General features: G+C 55.6%; 3 protein-coding genes across 3 annotated transcripts in view; 1 reads left to right on the top strand and 2 right to left on the bottom strand.

Moving 5' to 3' along the window:
• POLR2F (RNA polymerase II subunit F) overlaps positions 1–178 on the bottom strand; it is a 4734-nt gene extending 4556 nt beyond the window's left edge. The window contains exon 1 of the mRNA XM_009290100.2: positions 172–178. Within this exon, the coding sequence (XP_009288375.1) occupies positions 172–178 (7 nt within the window). The remainder of the gene's footprint in view (positions 1–171) is intronic.
• Positions 179–189: 11 nt separating this feature from the next.
• CUNH22orf23 (chromosome unknown C22orf23 homolog) lies at positions 190–3473 on the top strand. Its single transcript, XM_009289968.1, has 5 exons — positions 190–250; positions 644–820; positions 1306–1440; positions 2630–2730; positions 3044–3473. The coding sequence occupies exons 1-5, from the start codon at positions 190–192 to the stop codon at positions 3146–3148; spliced, it is 579 nt and encodes a 192-aa protein (XP_009288243.1). The 3' UTR covers positions 3149–3473.
• A 618-nt stretch (positions 3474–4091) lies between these two features.
• The window catches only part of MICALL1 (MICAL like 1), a 22245-nt gene continuing 13049 nt past the window's right edge, over positions 4092–13287 (bottom strand). Inside the window, exons 6-17 of the mRNA XM_009290099.2 lie at positions 12103–12683; positions 11522–11585; positions 10235–10414; positions 9878–10089; positions 9080–9558; positions 8460–8594; positions 8005–8131; positions 7568–7658; positions 7108–7181; positions 6673–6787; positions 6292–6338; positions 4092–5972 (exon numbers count right to left, since the gene is read on the bottom strand). Of these exons, the coding sequence (XP_009288374.1) occupies positions 5851–5972; positions 6292–6338; positions 6673–6787; positions 7108–7181; positions 7568–7658; positions 8005–8131; positions 8460–8594; positions 9080–9558; positions 9878–10089; positions 10235–10414; positions 11522–11585; positions 12103–12683 (2227 nt within the window). The 3' untranslated portion in view covers positions 4092–5850. The remainder of the gene's footprint in view (positions 5973–6291; positions 6339–6672; positions 6788–7107; positions 7182–7567; positions 7659–8004; positions 8132–8459; positions 8595–9079; positions 9559–9877; positions 10090–10234; positions 10415–11521; positions 11586–12102; positions 12684–13287) is intronic.

Genomic DNA, 13287 nt, shown 5'->3' with positions numbered 1-13287 from the left:
GGAGCCGCCCGCGCCCGGCGCTGGTGGCGCCGCCCCGGCTTGAGTCTTCTGAAGCTGCATCTTCCCCCTGGGGTTTGGGTTGCGAGGAGGGATTGGCCGCGGGGTTCCCCAGCCCGTCCCCGCTGCCGGAGGGGAGGCGTGGAGCCCCCTCGGGCTGCCGTCTTCACCCACACGTCATGTTTTTCAGCGATGATGGAGGAGTCGAAGCTGACGCGTTTCCAGAGGCGATACCTGATGGACTTCGTGAAACGTGAGTGACGGCCCTCTCGCTCTCCCGCCTGGCGCTGCGCTGCGGTGAAGAGCTTTTTCTGCTCACCGTGAGACGGGGCATTCGCCCACAGCCTGCTTGGATGGGCAAGTGCTTTAAAACAGCAGCATGGCTGCTGCTGACACGCGGGGACGCACGGGGCGAGGTGTCCCCAAGGGTCATCCAGGGAACAAGACGCAATGGCGTGGCTTGAACCACAGTCTGTGTCATGTCAGCGCGTACCAACAGCCAGGGTGAGACATCTGTGGCACCCGGGGTCTTCGCTTGTGGTGCTACAGTGGATCAACAGGCAGATCTTCTGCTGGTGGTAGCCCAGGGCTATCCATCCAGGCTCCTCTCTGTCTGACTTACCGTTATTTTTGGTTTGTTCTCCAGGAGGACATACCTTGCCCCTCCAGTGCCACCCCACACCCAGGAAAGAGCCAGCGCCTGCTTCCTCCCCACCAGTTTGTCAGCCGAGCAGGCTTTCAGCTAAACCGCATCTCCGACCTGCCAAGGTCTGCCAGGCCGGAGATGCCTACGCCCGAGAGAAATTCAAGCCACGGGCAAGACGTAAGTCGGCAAACACCGCTGATAAATAAATGATGCCGCCCGGTCCCTCTCTTCCCCTTATGTCCATCCCCTGCCTGCAATCTCAGCAGCGGCAAGGGTTATCTTAATTGCTCTTCATCCTCACGCGTCCTGTCTTCAAAGATGCTTTAAAAATGGATCTCTGAGGGAATACCTGCTGTAAGTGCTCGCTGACTTCTGCCTGCTGGCTAGGGGGGTGACAGGTGATAGGGACTCGCACGGTCCTTGTGAAAGAAGGGAGTGCTGTGTAATTTTCTAGTTTATAAACACGAATCAAAGCTCTGATGCCAGTTTGGTTGGCTCTTCACCATGGGTACACCTGTGCGGTGCTTCCACAGTTCAGTCTGGGGATGGGCTGTCGTCAACGTCACGCTTCCTCTAGCATCATTATCAGAGGAGTAGTGTGGCCAGGCTCCTCCCTGAGGAGATGGGCTGCTAATCATTTATTTTCCCCTTGGCATTCACAGGAGATTTGGAAAAGGAGAAGCAAAGGCTCCAAAACATCTTAGCAACAGGGAAGGATGTGGTGGAGCACAAGGTGAAGCAGACGCTGGTTCAGACAAAGGAAGAGGAGATAGCTGAGCCTGACCGGTTTGAAGAACGTATGTCTTTATGTACCCTGGAGGAAGGCAGGCAGGAACCCTGGGAGGCCGGCTCCCTCCGAGGGCTGGGGTGGCAGGCCGTGTTGCCGGTAACCTGAAGCCCGTTGCGGAAGGAGGCACAAAGCCCAGTTTCCAAGAGAAAGGACTGGCTGCTGTGACGCTGTGATCCAGCTGTCCTCGCCAAGCTTATACTGCAGAGGTTTGCTGGCAGATTCAAGCTCCCTGGGCTGCCCGCACAAAATGAACTCTGCTGGCAGGGGAATACCCTGGAGACGCGCAGGGTGACCTGGGCAGGCAGCCCAGGTACTGCGGGTCCTTTTTTCCAGCCAGTGTGACTTAACATAGACTAGGATGCTTGCCAGCCTGACCATGGTTTGGGCTCTGTTTTCTTTCACTCCAAGATCAGAGCAGTTACACTAGCAAAGCTTAAATGTCGAGCAGAATTTTAAACAGTGAGGGACTTTGGCCTGCAGAGTATTCTGGGATGGCAAAACCCTGCCTAATACCTCTCTGTGCTTGAATCTTCAATGTGCGTGTACACCCCGGCCAGCCCTTTGCTAGCGAGAACAGCACAAAGATGGACAACGCTAGAATAACGTGTAGAGAAGTGGTGCTTTGGTCCCTGCTGCAGGGAAGCCGGTGCAGCTGGCTTCACGCATGCTTTGTATCCTCTAAAACTTGTTGCAAGCTGAGTGTTGTCCTTGACACATCTGAAATACCCATGTACTTTGTACATGCCAAGATTTGGACCAGCTGGCTGCAGGTCTGTGCTGCAAAGCGGCAGCTAATACTCTGTGCCTGTGCTGGTCCTGGGAGCAGAGATGGTTGTGGTCACTGGGTGATGATGCATGTCAACGGCTTTAAGCAGGTTCCGTCTCCACCCACAGACCGGTTAAATTGCCCACAGGCAACAGAGAATTGTCTATACAAAGAAAACTAGAAAGTTACCGTTCCTGCAAGATGAGGAGCGGTAAGAAGATGGGCAGGGGGGACATTTCTCATTGCGTAAGGCACTACTGAGGTATTCTGATGACATGCTCAAGAGGAGTGTTACAGCGGACATCACCCTTCCCCTGGTGGGACTGCTGTTCAAGCAGCGCTAGGAAATGGGGTTCAGATCTAGACAGAAACGTGTTTTCTTGCCTTTCGGCTGAATCCTGTTTCCACAGTGTTTTCTCTTATCTGTCAGTGGTGAATGAAGTTCAGGAGAGGAAGAAGTTCCTGGCAGAGATGGAAGCTCTAGGACAGGGCAAGAAGTATCAAAGGATCGTCCTCACTGAAATCTCACAGGTAAGCGAGGGCCCTGGCGACATTGGCCGTGCGGTGTGTGGAGGGAATCCCTAGTGTCAGAAACCTTAAAGCAGAGTCTCTCTCCACTACCTGAGCAGGGAAGGAGAAAGGGGGGAGAACCGTGTTTCCCTTCATGGCATGGGACAGACAGGAATTTGGGCAATGGGGAATAGAGGCTTTCAGCCTTTTTTTCCATGTCTGCATGTAACTTAATCAGGGAAATAGAAGCTTTGTTCTTGGGGTTGGCAAAAGAAGAAAAAAAAAAAGCTGCCGGCATTCTCCCTGCTCAGTCCTTCCCCTTTGTACTTTGCAGAAAATGCGTGAGATGGAGATCATTGACAAGAAGAGAAGTGAGGAAATGAGAGAGGTCATGACAAAAGACATCCCTGGTGGGAACAAATCCGATCCCCACGACTAGGCCAAGGGAAAAACACAAGCGCAGTTTGTTCCCACCTCTTCTCCCCAGACTCTCAGCATCGGAGTCTCAAGAGCTGGTCTGTGCCTGTGCCCGAAGAGGGGGCAGCACCACCTGTTGCCTAAAGCCAGAAGGCAGGAGCAATTTGTACATAACTGGTAACAGAAGAAAGCTGTCGTAAAATCCATCCCATGCACCGGATCCCTTCTTGCTCAATGATATTAAAGAGATGAAAACACACAGCAGCGGCTACCAAAACATGACAAAGCAGAGCCTCCTTTTGCCTATGCAATGCCTCAGAGTACAGCAATCCACCAGTAAAAATGTCACTCCTTTCCATCCACCCAGAGGTGGAGATTTCTCATGACAGTACGATGGTAACAAACACGTGTGTTGCCACCCACATCTACGACCCGCTCCTGTCCCCACGACTCTGGGAATGGCTGCGCTGGCAGACGGCGGGGAGGAAGATGCAGCGGCGTGGCCTTGCGCAAACACGAGCCTCCAGCATTGCTGCAGGTCAGCACAATTGTGTGCATCAGCAAACTTCTTGTCAGCAGCTAAACTGGGCAGGCTTTCAGGAACACAGCTGCGCTGAGGAGGGAGAGGGGATTTCAGCCCAGCGCATCCTGCTTTTTGCTGCGGGCTTGCTGTGGTTTTTTGGTTCCTGAAAGCATGGTATGCAGAACAGCCATCGGTCTCCCACAGAGCCTGGAAACGGCCGTTTGCTCACCTCATACATACCCCCACCTCTGTCCTCCAGCAGGCTGAAGCACGATGCCCTGCTATTCCTGCATAAAGCCCACCTCCCAATTTCCTTAAGATCTCATCATCTGCTTCTTAGCAATACTCAGCCACTCGGTCAGCCACTCCCCAAAGCCAGACAGCATGCCCTGTCCCCAGAACAGCATGGATACAGAAAGGAATTGGAAACCTAAGCCGCGATCGGTTTTTAAATCCAATGTCTCTTTTATTTCTGTTCAGGTGAATGGAAGTCACGGAGTTAGTACAGTATAATTTACAAATCAGAGTTCTGACCGGGCGTGGGGCCAAGGGGTGTCAGGCTGCAGCGATCCCGATGGCCTTTGGCAACAGTGACATGACTGCAGGCTCTAAAGCGGATTTGTTTCTCCTTGGAGAAGAGTTGTGCTTTGGGATCTCCCCTCCCCTACCACTGCTCCTCATCAGCCTGCTGGGGTATGGCAAGAGTGAGATGGCAACACCAGCGCAGGGCTGAGCTTGCCACCTCCCAGCCACGGGGGCCACGCTGGGATTGAGGAGGGGCTCGGGTCCCTCAGGTTTTGGGAAACAAGGGTCCCTTTCCAAGAATGCTATGCCAGCCACCTTGCAAGGCACTGCTCCAAAAGCGTTTTGGCTAAAGCCTGTTGGGTTTTTAGAAGGGACTGCAGCAGTTTGCTAGGGGCTGGTTATGTCTAATTTGCTAATGAGAAGGCATGACGAACAGCTGACCAACCAAACACCCATGAAACTCTAATTCGGACTGATCCAACAATTCAATAAATAACTCCTCGCCTTAGAGGAGAAGGCAGGAAACAAAAATGGAAGGAAGAAGGGATGGTTGGAAGAACACCGCCCCCCCCCATTCCCTCCTCCGTTGTACACACACGCACACACACATGACAAATAAAATAAGGGATTTAAAAAGTTTTAGGGTGGGTTTGAATTCATCTAGTAAAGGAGGTGTAAAAAATAACCAGCCAAACCCTGCACACTTTTAAAGTATACACAGATGAAGCTGGGTAAAGGTCAGTTGTGACCGTGCCTCTCTCCCCAGCCGCTCAAGGATGGCACTGGTGAGCAGGGGCACAAGCTTAGTGCCCCTTGCCGGCACTGAGTCAGTCTTGAGCTTTTCTGCCCTTGCCTGGAAAAGGAATGTTCCTCTCTTCCCCCGAAGGCAGCAGAGTCAGCGGTGTTTAGCAGCAGCGGGGGGTTAGATGTCCTGAGTAGGGCTACATCCTAGCAGCTGTACACTGTCCCCTTGGGTCCTCTCAGCCCTGTAACGGAGCCCACCCAGCCCTGGTGCTCGAGGGAGGGGACAGCTCAAAATAAATAGGGCACCAGTTATTTTTTTGGCTATGGCTCTAGAGCCTTGTGATGCGGGAGTGTTTTCTTAACATTTCAGTTTAGGCCAGTAAAACCCAAAGAATCCCGATTCTAATGCCAGAGCTTTCTCCTGAAGTTTAAAGATGGGACAGGAAGGGGACAAGAGCGGGTGGGCAGGGAGGGACAGGCAGGCCCAGTCCCCTCCTGGCAGAGGTCAGAGGCACGTGGAACTGTCACAGTTAGAGTGGGAGAAGGGACGGGGGGGCAGTTAGTGCAAGTTTTCCCACAAACACCAAACTCCTTGGCTTGCTTCTCAGTTAATAGCAAGAACACACAATGGGGTAACATATCCAAAAAGCAAATCCATCTTCTCCCCGCCTCGTTAGCAAGGCTTCATGGAGGGGACGGTCAGGCTCCTCCGCAGCCTTGGGAAGAGGAGCGCTTTGGTCGGACTCCCCCGCTCTGGGCAGAGGGCTGGCATCTCCCCGGGGTGACAGCTCCGTGCCTGGGGAGGGAGCAGGGGGAGAGGCAAGGGGAGCGGAGGGAAACAAGCCCCCTTTCCTGGCAGGCATTCCAGCCAGCTGTGGAGAGGCCAGGGCAGTCAGGCAGCACATCCCTCCCACTGCTGGTGTTCCCCTGCTCTAGCTTTTCTCCTTGGACGACTTGCTCTTGGAGTCATGCTTGTTGCCCAGCAGCTTAAGCACCTTCATGGGCTTGAATTTGCCTTTCTTCTTGCTCTCAGTCTCCGCCTCCTTGTGAAATTCTGGGGTTGCAAAGGGAGGTTGTTACTGCGGGATGCTGATGGTTGTATACACACACACACACGCGTGCACAACGACAGGGGTAAGGGTGAGAGCCATGAATCAAAGCCCTCCACCGTATGCATGCTTCTTTCTGTGATAACAGGGGTGCGCAGCACAACTGTGCCCCAAACTTTAACAGCCCTACAGGAAAGGCTCCAGTCTACACAGAACAGATTCAATCTCTCCTTCTGCACACAATTTCATGAATGGCTCATGCTGCCCCTCGCTGCGGTCAGCAATGAAAACATCACTCCAAAAATCTTCCTGATTGATTCTTACCTTTTCTTTTAATCATGGCTTCCAACATTTTATCCTCCTCCTCTTCTCTGAAAGAAAGAGTGGGAAATAGGTCAGCAATTCAGCCCTGAAAACAGCTGCTGTATTGTTTAAGGCTAGAGAATCTCCTACTTATAAACTGTGGAGGGGCAGATCCATCACTGTCTTGTGAGCATTTGCTACCAGCAGGATAAATCCCACCTGCTGCAAGTACTGCCCTGTCCTTCCCACACAAGGCATTCAAAGAGACAAGAATCAGGAAGACTGGGAAAGGCGTCAGCAACAGGGACATCTTGGGACACCCCCCCGAACCGCTACTGTGGCACTGAGTCAGACGGGCTACACTTTTCCCCTCTCCCCCAGCCCACCCCACTCCTCACTCACCTCTGCCGGTCCTCGTCCAGGCAGTTCACAATGGCATTCCTCTGCTCAATGATGGTCACCAGCTCCTGCATCAGCACCTTCTCCCTCCCTCGGTCCTCGTCGGTCCAGTCCTTCTCTACCCAGCCAAACCCCGAGGAAAGACAGGCAATTGATCCCCTAGCACGATCCCCTGCTACCCTGCCATGGCTGCAGGGCCAGTTGGGCTAGCAGTGCTGTGGATGGGGAGCCCTGTAGGTGGCATCCCATGGGGATAAAAGGAGCACATCCCTGCACAAGGCTGGGGCATGCAATGAGGTGGGACAGCAGCTCTAGAGCCAACTGATTGCGCTGGCATCCCTAAAGATCTGTCTCTCTTCACCTGAGACCCACCTAGACAGAGGGGAGATGAAGCCCAGGGGAAAAATGGAGGTAACTGCACCCAGAAGGATGCTTTACCTGGCTTGTTGAGGAGGCAACGCAGTTCATACTCCACGTCCGACTGCCGCTGCTCCAGGTTCTGCTGCTTGAAGCTGCAAGGGAAGGGGGCACTGCCAGGAACCACTGCAAGGCTCCAGAGAGGCAGAGCATCATCCCAAGGTACAGGGTGAGCTTGGAAAGAACCACCGAGATGCTGGTCTTATCCTGTATAGCCAAAGGGCCAGGGAGCCAAGCGCCAGCAGGGACCAGCCCTGGCTGCTTAAGGCCTTCCTGGAGGAGATGCTGCAGGGGCTCTGGTGACTGGCAGTGGGTCAGTTCTGAGTGTGTTTGGATACATTTGTCCGCTTGGCCTCTTTCCCTCCCTTCTCCAGGCAAGGAGGCCGTGCCAGGCTCTCCCTGGAAGCACAGTTTCAGGAGGGCTGAGACAGGGATCCCCGCAAGAGCGTCAGTGCCTCCCCACATGCTTGCGCACACTTACATGTAGATGAGCTCCGATTCGTGGCGCACCAGCATGTGCTTCTCATGGATGAGTTTGAACCAGTCCACCAGCAGGCTGTCCTCAGGGCCGTCTGCCAAGCAAAGGGACAATTCAGAGCCATCCTAAGCCCTCCAGGATCCCACCACCCTGCATCAGGATGGGCTCTGCCAAGCCAGGAGACGGGCACTCGGCTGGAGCCAACCTGACCTCAGCCTGTTCCTGAGCCCCAGAGAGACCTTATCTCTTCTTCCACCTGTTTCCACTCTAGGGACATCTCCATGTCCAGGGTATGGCTGGTCTTGGAACCCAGCACAGCCCCTTGTGCTCTTCCAACACCAGCATCAGCAGGGAGGAAGTCACCACTGCTATCTCCTTGGACACAGAGCAGCCCTAGGGTCTGTCCTGCCCCACACCCACAGACAGCCCACTCCACATACCATTCTCAGCGCTGCGAAGTTTTTCCTCCAAGGCCACCCCACAGTGCTCCAGCTGGTCCAGCTGGTGCTCGATGGCATCCATCTCCCCATAGATGTCTTCCTCGGGGATGTACTGATCTGTCTGCACCTGCCAAACCACAAGGCAGAGACTTCCGTTACCATCAACCTCCAGTTTCCAGGGATAACCCTAAGGCTGGTCAACACTAACGGGGGTGGAGGGACAACAGACCACTCCACCTAAGCGTGGATCCAAAATCCCCACCCCACTCTGGAGCAAAGGGAGACCATGGTGCTGCCATCAACGGGGTCTAGCCTAGACACCATCCTCCCCAGCCACAGCCATCTGCTGCAGTCCCTACCCCCACATGGATCTCCAAGGTGCATGTATACAGCTATGGCCCTGGGGGATAGTACAGAGCTGGCTTTTGCTCCCCTGCTCCCGAGGGCCCTTTTACCTTGCGTTTGATCAGTGGGAAGCCATGACCCGGTGCGGGAGGACGCACTGGCTTGGAGCCCCTGGGAGGTTTCTTTGCAGAGGGGGAGGCGGCAGGCGATGGCTTCCGGTTGAAGGGGTTCTCTTTGCAGGAAGACTGGAGAGGGGGGACAAAAGGAGATAGGTGGGGGTCCAGGAAAGGGAAGGGATATAGCATCCCAACAGCTGGGACTGAGCAGACAGGGTTGCCCTAGGGTTTGTCCTGCCCCACACCCTCCTAGAGGAGGAACACAGCACTGATCTCCACCAGCAGCCTAGCCACGGGGCAAAAACCAGCTGTGCTCCTGTTTGGCATCAGTTCCCCAGCTTCTCTCTAACAAGCATGCTGAATTATTTTCCTTCACAGTTCCCTTCCTATTTGCTCTGACCACGCGACATCCTGCCTCTTCTCTAGCATGTGGGGCAGGCAGAGTACGAGCAGAGCCACCATTTAATGAGCACATGCCTGAGGCTTGCTTTCAGGGGGTCACACACCAAACCTACCTAAGGGGCAAGCCTGGACTCATGATCCCCATTGTGACTGAGTGATGGACGGGGAACAAAAGCCCCCTGATCTGGACGGGAGGAAGGTCACCATCTCACCTTCAGCTGTGGCTTGGGCGAGGAGGGGGTCTTAGGGCTCCCAGCACCCCCATCTGAAGCCAAGAGGATGGGTGTAGGGCTAGCCCCAGCAGGAGGCTTGGGGGGCAGCCGGCTGGGGCTGGTCTTTAAGCTGCCAGTGGAAACGCTCCTGCTGGCATGTGGGGTGCTGGGCTGCGCCTCCCCACTGAAGCTGGCCAGCTCACTGGAGGAGGAGAAGGAGGAGTTGGTAGAGAGGCTGGCTTGGGCAGCAGGGCTTTCGCTGGAGGAGACGCTGGCCAGCGGTGTGTCAGTGCTAGAGGTCTTGGTGGCCGTCGGTGTGTGGACAGTGGGCTCGGAGGAGCTTTTGGGCACTGAGGCCTCATCGGTGTCACCCAGCACCTTGGCTGAACTCTCAGAGTTGATGCTCTCGAGGCTGAGGGCTGGAGATGGGGTGGAGGATGATGGCTCGGAGTGTGACAGCCTGGAGATGGGGTGCTGGGCTGCAAAGCAAAGGGAGAGCTCAGGGAGGAACAGGGGGGCAGCCGGGAAAGAGGTATATACTGGAGGCAGGGGCAAGTGCAAAGGGAACCAGTGTCTGTCTATCTTCAGAGAAGACAGAAGGGACCCTCCAGTGCAAAGGTCATGCCTGCAAATGCTGTGCTTCAGCGGGTAGAGAGGACATGGCTTACACAAGTCCCAGCACAACCATCACTGCATAAAGGCCTGGCAGGGTGATGCAGAGGCGCCTGGGAAGGGGAAGCCTCCAAGGGGCTGCACAGGGGTTGCGGAGGAGGGATAAAGGAGTGGGGAGAAGCTCACCTAGTGGGGAAGCACTGGGGGCTCGCGGAGCTGGCCGCTTCTTCGCCTTTGGGCTGCTGGTGGGAGTGATGCCGTACCAGGGGTGGAGAGACTTGGCAGCAGTCTCGCTCTGCTCCTGCTCAGGTGTGCTCTTTTGGGTGGCAGCACTCTCCTCTTCCTCCTCGTCCTCCTCCTCAAAGGGGTTGTACGGTTTGGGCTCTGTGGCATCAGACCTGCTCTCCTCACTCCTGACTTTCCCCACCCTCCCCATCGCTCTGCTCCTGCTCAGGTGTGCTCTTTTGGGTGGCAGCACTCTCCTCTTCCTCCTCGTCCTCCTCCTCAAAGGGGTTGTACGGTTTGGGCTCTGTGGCATCAGACCTGCTCTCCTCACTCCTGACTTTCCCCACCTCCTCCCCATCCTCCTCCTCCTCCTCTGAAGTCCTACTCGGAGTCTCATGGCTGCTGCCCGGGGGAGGAGGGGGAGCTGGCTTCTTCCTGGGCTCCGCTTGCACTAAGGCCATCCACGGCGGGTCCTTGGCTCTCATAGCAGCTCCAGCACTGGCAGAAGAGAGAGATCGAGGTGGCAGGGAGCAGAGACAAGCTGGGATGGTGAGGCACAGGAGAGGGACTTAGCCCTCAGGGGAAAGGACGGATGGAACAGGATGTCTCCCATGCAGAAACAGCTTTCTCATCCAAGGGTGGCCCTAGTCTTCCCCAGACACAAAGTGTCTTGTTCTCTGCAGGCAAACCTATGGGTCTGAGGGAAGTACAGCCTGCCTGACTTGTCCACTGGGCCTAGCGTTTTGGTTTCTGGATATTACAGCCTCCATCTGCTAAGCAGCAGTAAAGGCTGAGCTTTATGGGCACAGCTGTTCTCCCCTCCCCGACACCATTCCTACACCCAGCTCTGCTCCCCAGGCTGTGGACGGAGGGGGAGTTGAGACCAGATACCTGCCCTCTGTGGTCTGGCTCCCCTCCTACACTTCAGAGGGCTGTTCGTCACCTTATCATCCAAGCGTCCCAGGGACAGACTCCTCTTTGCTAACTCCCACGGATAGAAGCGCCGCTGCTCCTCTCTGGGCACAGCCCATGGCAAGCCTGCACCATGGCTCAGTGAATCACTGCTCATCAGGAAAAGTGGCTGTCACTTGCTGCACACACCCACTCCTTGGCCATTGCGAATGCGGGGTGCTTGTGCAACCTCTGTCCCAAGAGCAGGCAAGAATGAACTAATGCCAGCAGGCTCCTGGGTAAGAGCCCAGGAGGCGTAAAGGCTGCAGCCAGGCACTCACAATGTCCCTGCACTGGACCTTTCCCGGGACAAACCCTCCACAAGGCAGACAAGTGTCCCCTTCTCAGCACCCACAAGCAGGGCCATTTCAGAAGGCACTTGGCGGTCTGCATGTGCCACAGAAACGCTTTTCTGAAGCCCCCAAACTCTTTACAAACCCTAAGAGACAAAGACCCTGGGAGGTACGGACTAACACTATCAGCCTGACTGTACTGGGCTGGCACCCATTAGGTAAGGGAAGGGACCTGGTCATAGCCTACATCCTCCTAAGAGCAGGAGCTGATGGAGGTGGGAGAGGAGACCACAGCTGAGCCGTCCCCACAGCCCCACCTCACTATGGGGTGTGCAGGTGATCTGCAAACAGAAGGACGTACCGATCAGAGGAGCAGGGTCTCCCTCGGGGTTTTGGGACAGGGGGGCTGGGTTCAGGTACCCTACCTAGAAAGACACAGGGTCAGACTGTCACAACACCAAAAGGACATGAAGAAAGAGGTTAAATCAACACAAGGCACCTCTTACACATCTCCCCGCGGGAGGCTGCTATTCCCACTCTCTGAAGACCTCATGGCGTTTCTCCCACAGTTGGTGCAGTCAGTCAACCCCAAACATCCCCCTTGCCTTTTTCTCCCACCCCACCCTGGGAGCTGCACCTGGAGAACTCACATGCCCCTCTGTCCCCACAACTGCAAACTGCTCTAGCACTGCCACCTTCTCTCCACACTGGCAGCACCCTCTGGAGAAATACAAGGGAGCAGGCAGGCGTTAAACCTAGTGCTGCTCTCTCCACTATGGGGATGGCTGACAGACGAAAGCTCATTGTCTGAGCCCGAGATTTGTTCGGAGGCAGAAGGGCGCCAGGCTGCAGAGAAGGAACGAAACTCATCCAACCTGCAGCCGACCACCGTGGCCGCTGCGGAGGTGGAGGGTAAACCTTACCGCCACTGTGCTCTCTTACCGTTCACCATGCCAGGGCCACACTCGCTGCCCTCGCCCTGGAGAGTGGACCTGGGCCGGGGGACAGGGTGAGAGGTCGGAGGGGAGAGAGCTGACCCATCAGTGGCCCTCCTTGGGGCAGGGGTGGGCCGCGTGTCTCTGAGCCGTCTGTCCAGTGAGTTGGCTTTGTCCTGGGTGAGCACCATGGGCTTGCTGGGAAGGGGAGGTCTGGGGGGAGTCTGGGAGACAGGCGCCCCGCTGCCTGCATGGGCAGGGGGCACTGCTGTCTCTGCTTTGCTGGGCATGCTGTCCTTCTCCACTGGGCTGGCTGGCCCCTCTGCAAGCATATGGGTCTCTGCCGTGCCCTCCAGGGAGTCACCGTCATCTTTCCCGACCTCCGCTCCTGCGGGGAGGGTGTCCTCACCCACGCTGTCAGCCCCAGTTTCAGTTCTTAGTTCTGGCGACTGCCGGTCTGGGCTGGGCCTCCTCTCCGCCTTTCCGCTCATGGCAAATTTACCACGATGCTGCATGCAGATGAAAGTCCCTGCCTCTGACCCGGGCTTGTATGACCCCGGGAGCAGCGTGCTGGAGCACTCCTTACACCTGCCAATGAGAAGAGAGAGCCCCGTCAGATGGGGGACGTCATCCTGCCCTCAAGAAAGACAATGCATCTAGGAGATCCTTACAGGGCCATGGAGTTAGTTCCCACCCCTGCTACTAAATCCTAGCGCTGTCATGGGGAAGTCATTCGGAAAGGGAGAGGAACAGAGAAACATCACCACGCCACTGTGAGAACCCATGGGGAGTTCACAGCTCAAATACTGCATGCATTTGGATTCCTCCTTCAACTTGGAAAGAATTTAATAGATGTGGAAGGGCAACAGTTGGTATTGGGACACAGCATGGTTTCCAGACCTGGAAAAGTAGAAACCCACAGTTTTCCTGGAAAAGATGCAGCTGGTGGGGGACAGGAGAGAGAATTACAAGATTGCAGGTGGCCCTGGGAGGGGGAGAGGGATCGACCATTCACAGACATGAAACAGGGAGTATCAACTGGAATTAGGGAACAGCTGGTTCAGAACCAGCACAGGGAAGCTACGGGCTGCCTTGCAGGGGCCAAGGGTCCAGGCGGGTTAAAGAACCATCAGACACATTTGTGGGGAGAAAAAAAAAGTAACCCCCCCCCCCCCAACCCTGGGGCTTAAAC

The sequence above is a fragment of the Aptenodytes forsteri genome, unplaced genomic scaffold, assembly GCF_000699145.1.
Source record: "Aptenodytes forsteri isolate BGI_AS27 unplaced genomic scaffold, ASM69914v1 Scaffold284, whole genome shotgun sequence".
Lineage (NCBI taxonomy): Eukaryota > Metazoa > Chordata > Aves > Sphenisciformes > Spheniscidae > Aptenodytes > Aptenodytes forsteri.
Note: the sequence above shows the minus strand (reverse complement) of the source record. Positions and strands in the feature narration are given on the sequence as shown.

Bases quoted from the DNA above. Each gene is read 5' to 3' on its own strand.
- CUNH22orf23 (XM_009289968.1), top strand. From the start codon at position 190: ATGATGGAGGAGTCGAAGCTGACGCGTTTCCAGAGGCGATACCTGATG. The intron at 821-1,305 runs GTAAGTCGGCAA...TGGCATTCACAG, and splicing joins ATTCAAGCCACGGGCAAGAC to GAGATTTGGAAAAGGAGAAG. The intron at 2,731-3,043 runs GTAAGCGAGGGC...TGTACTTTGCAG, and splicing joins TCCTCACTGAAATCTCACAG to AAAATGCGTGAGATGGAGAT.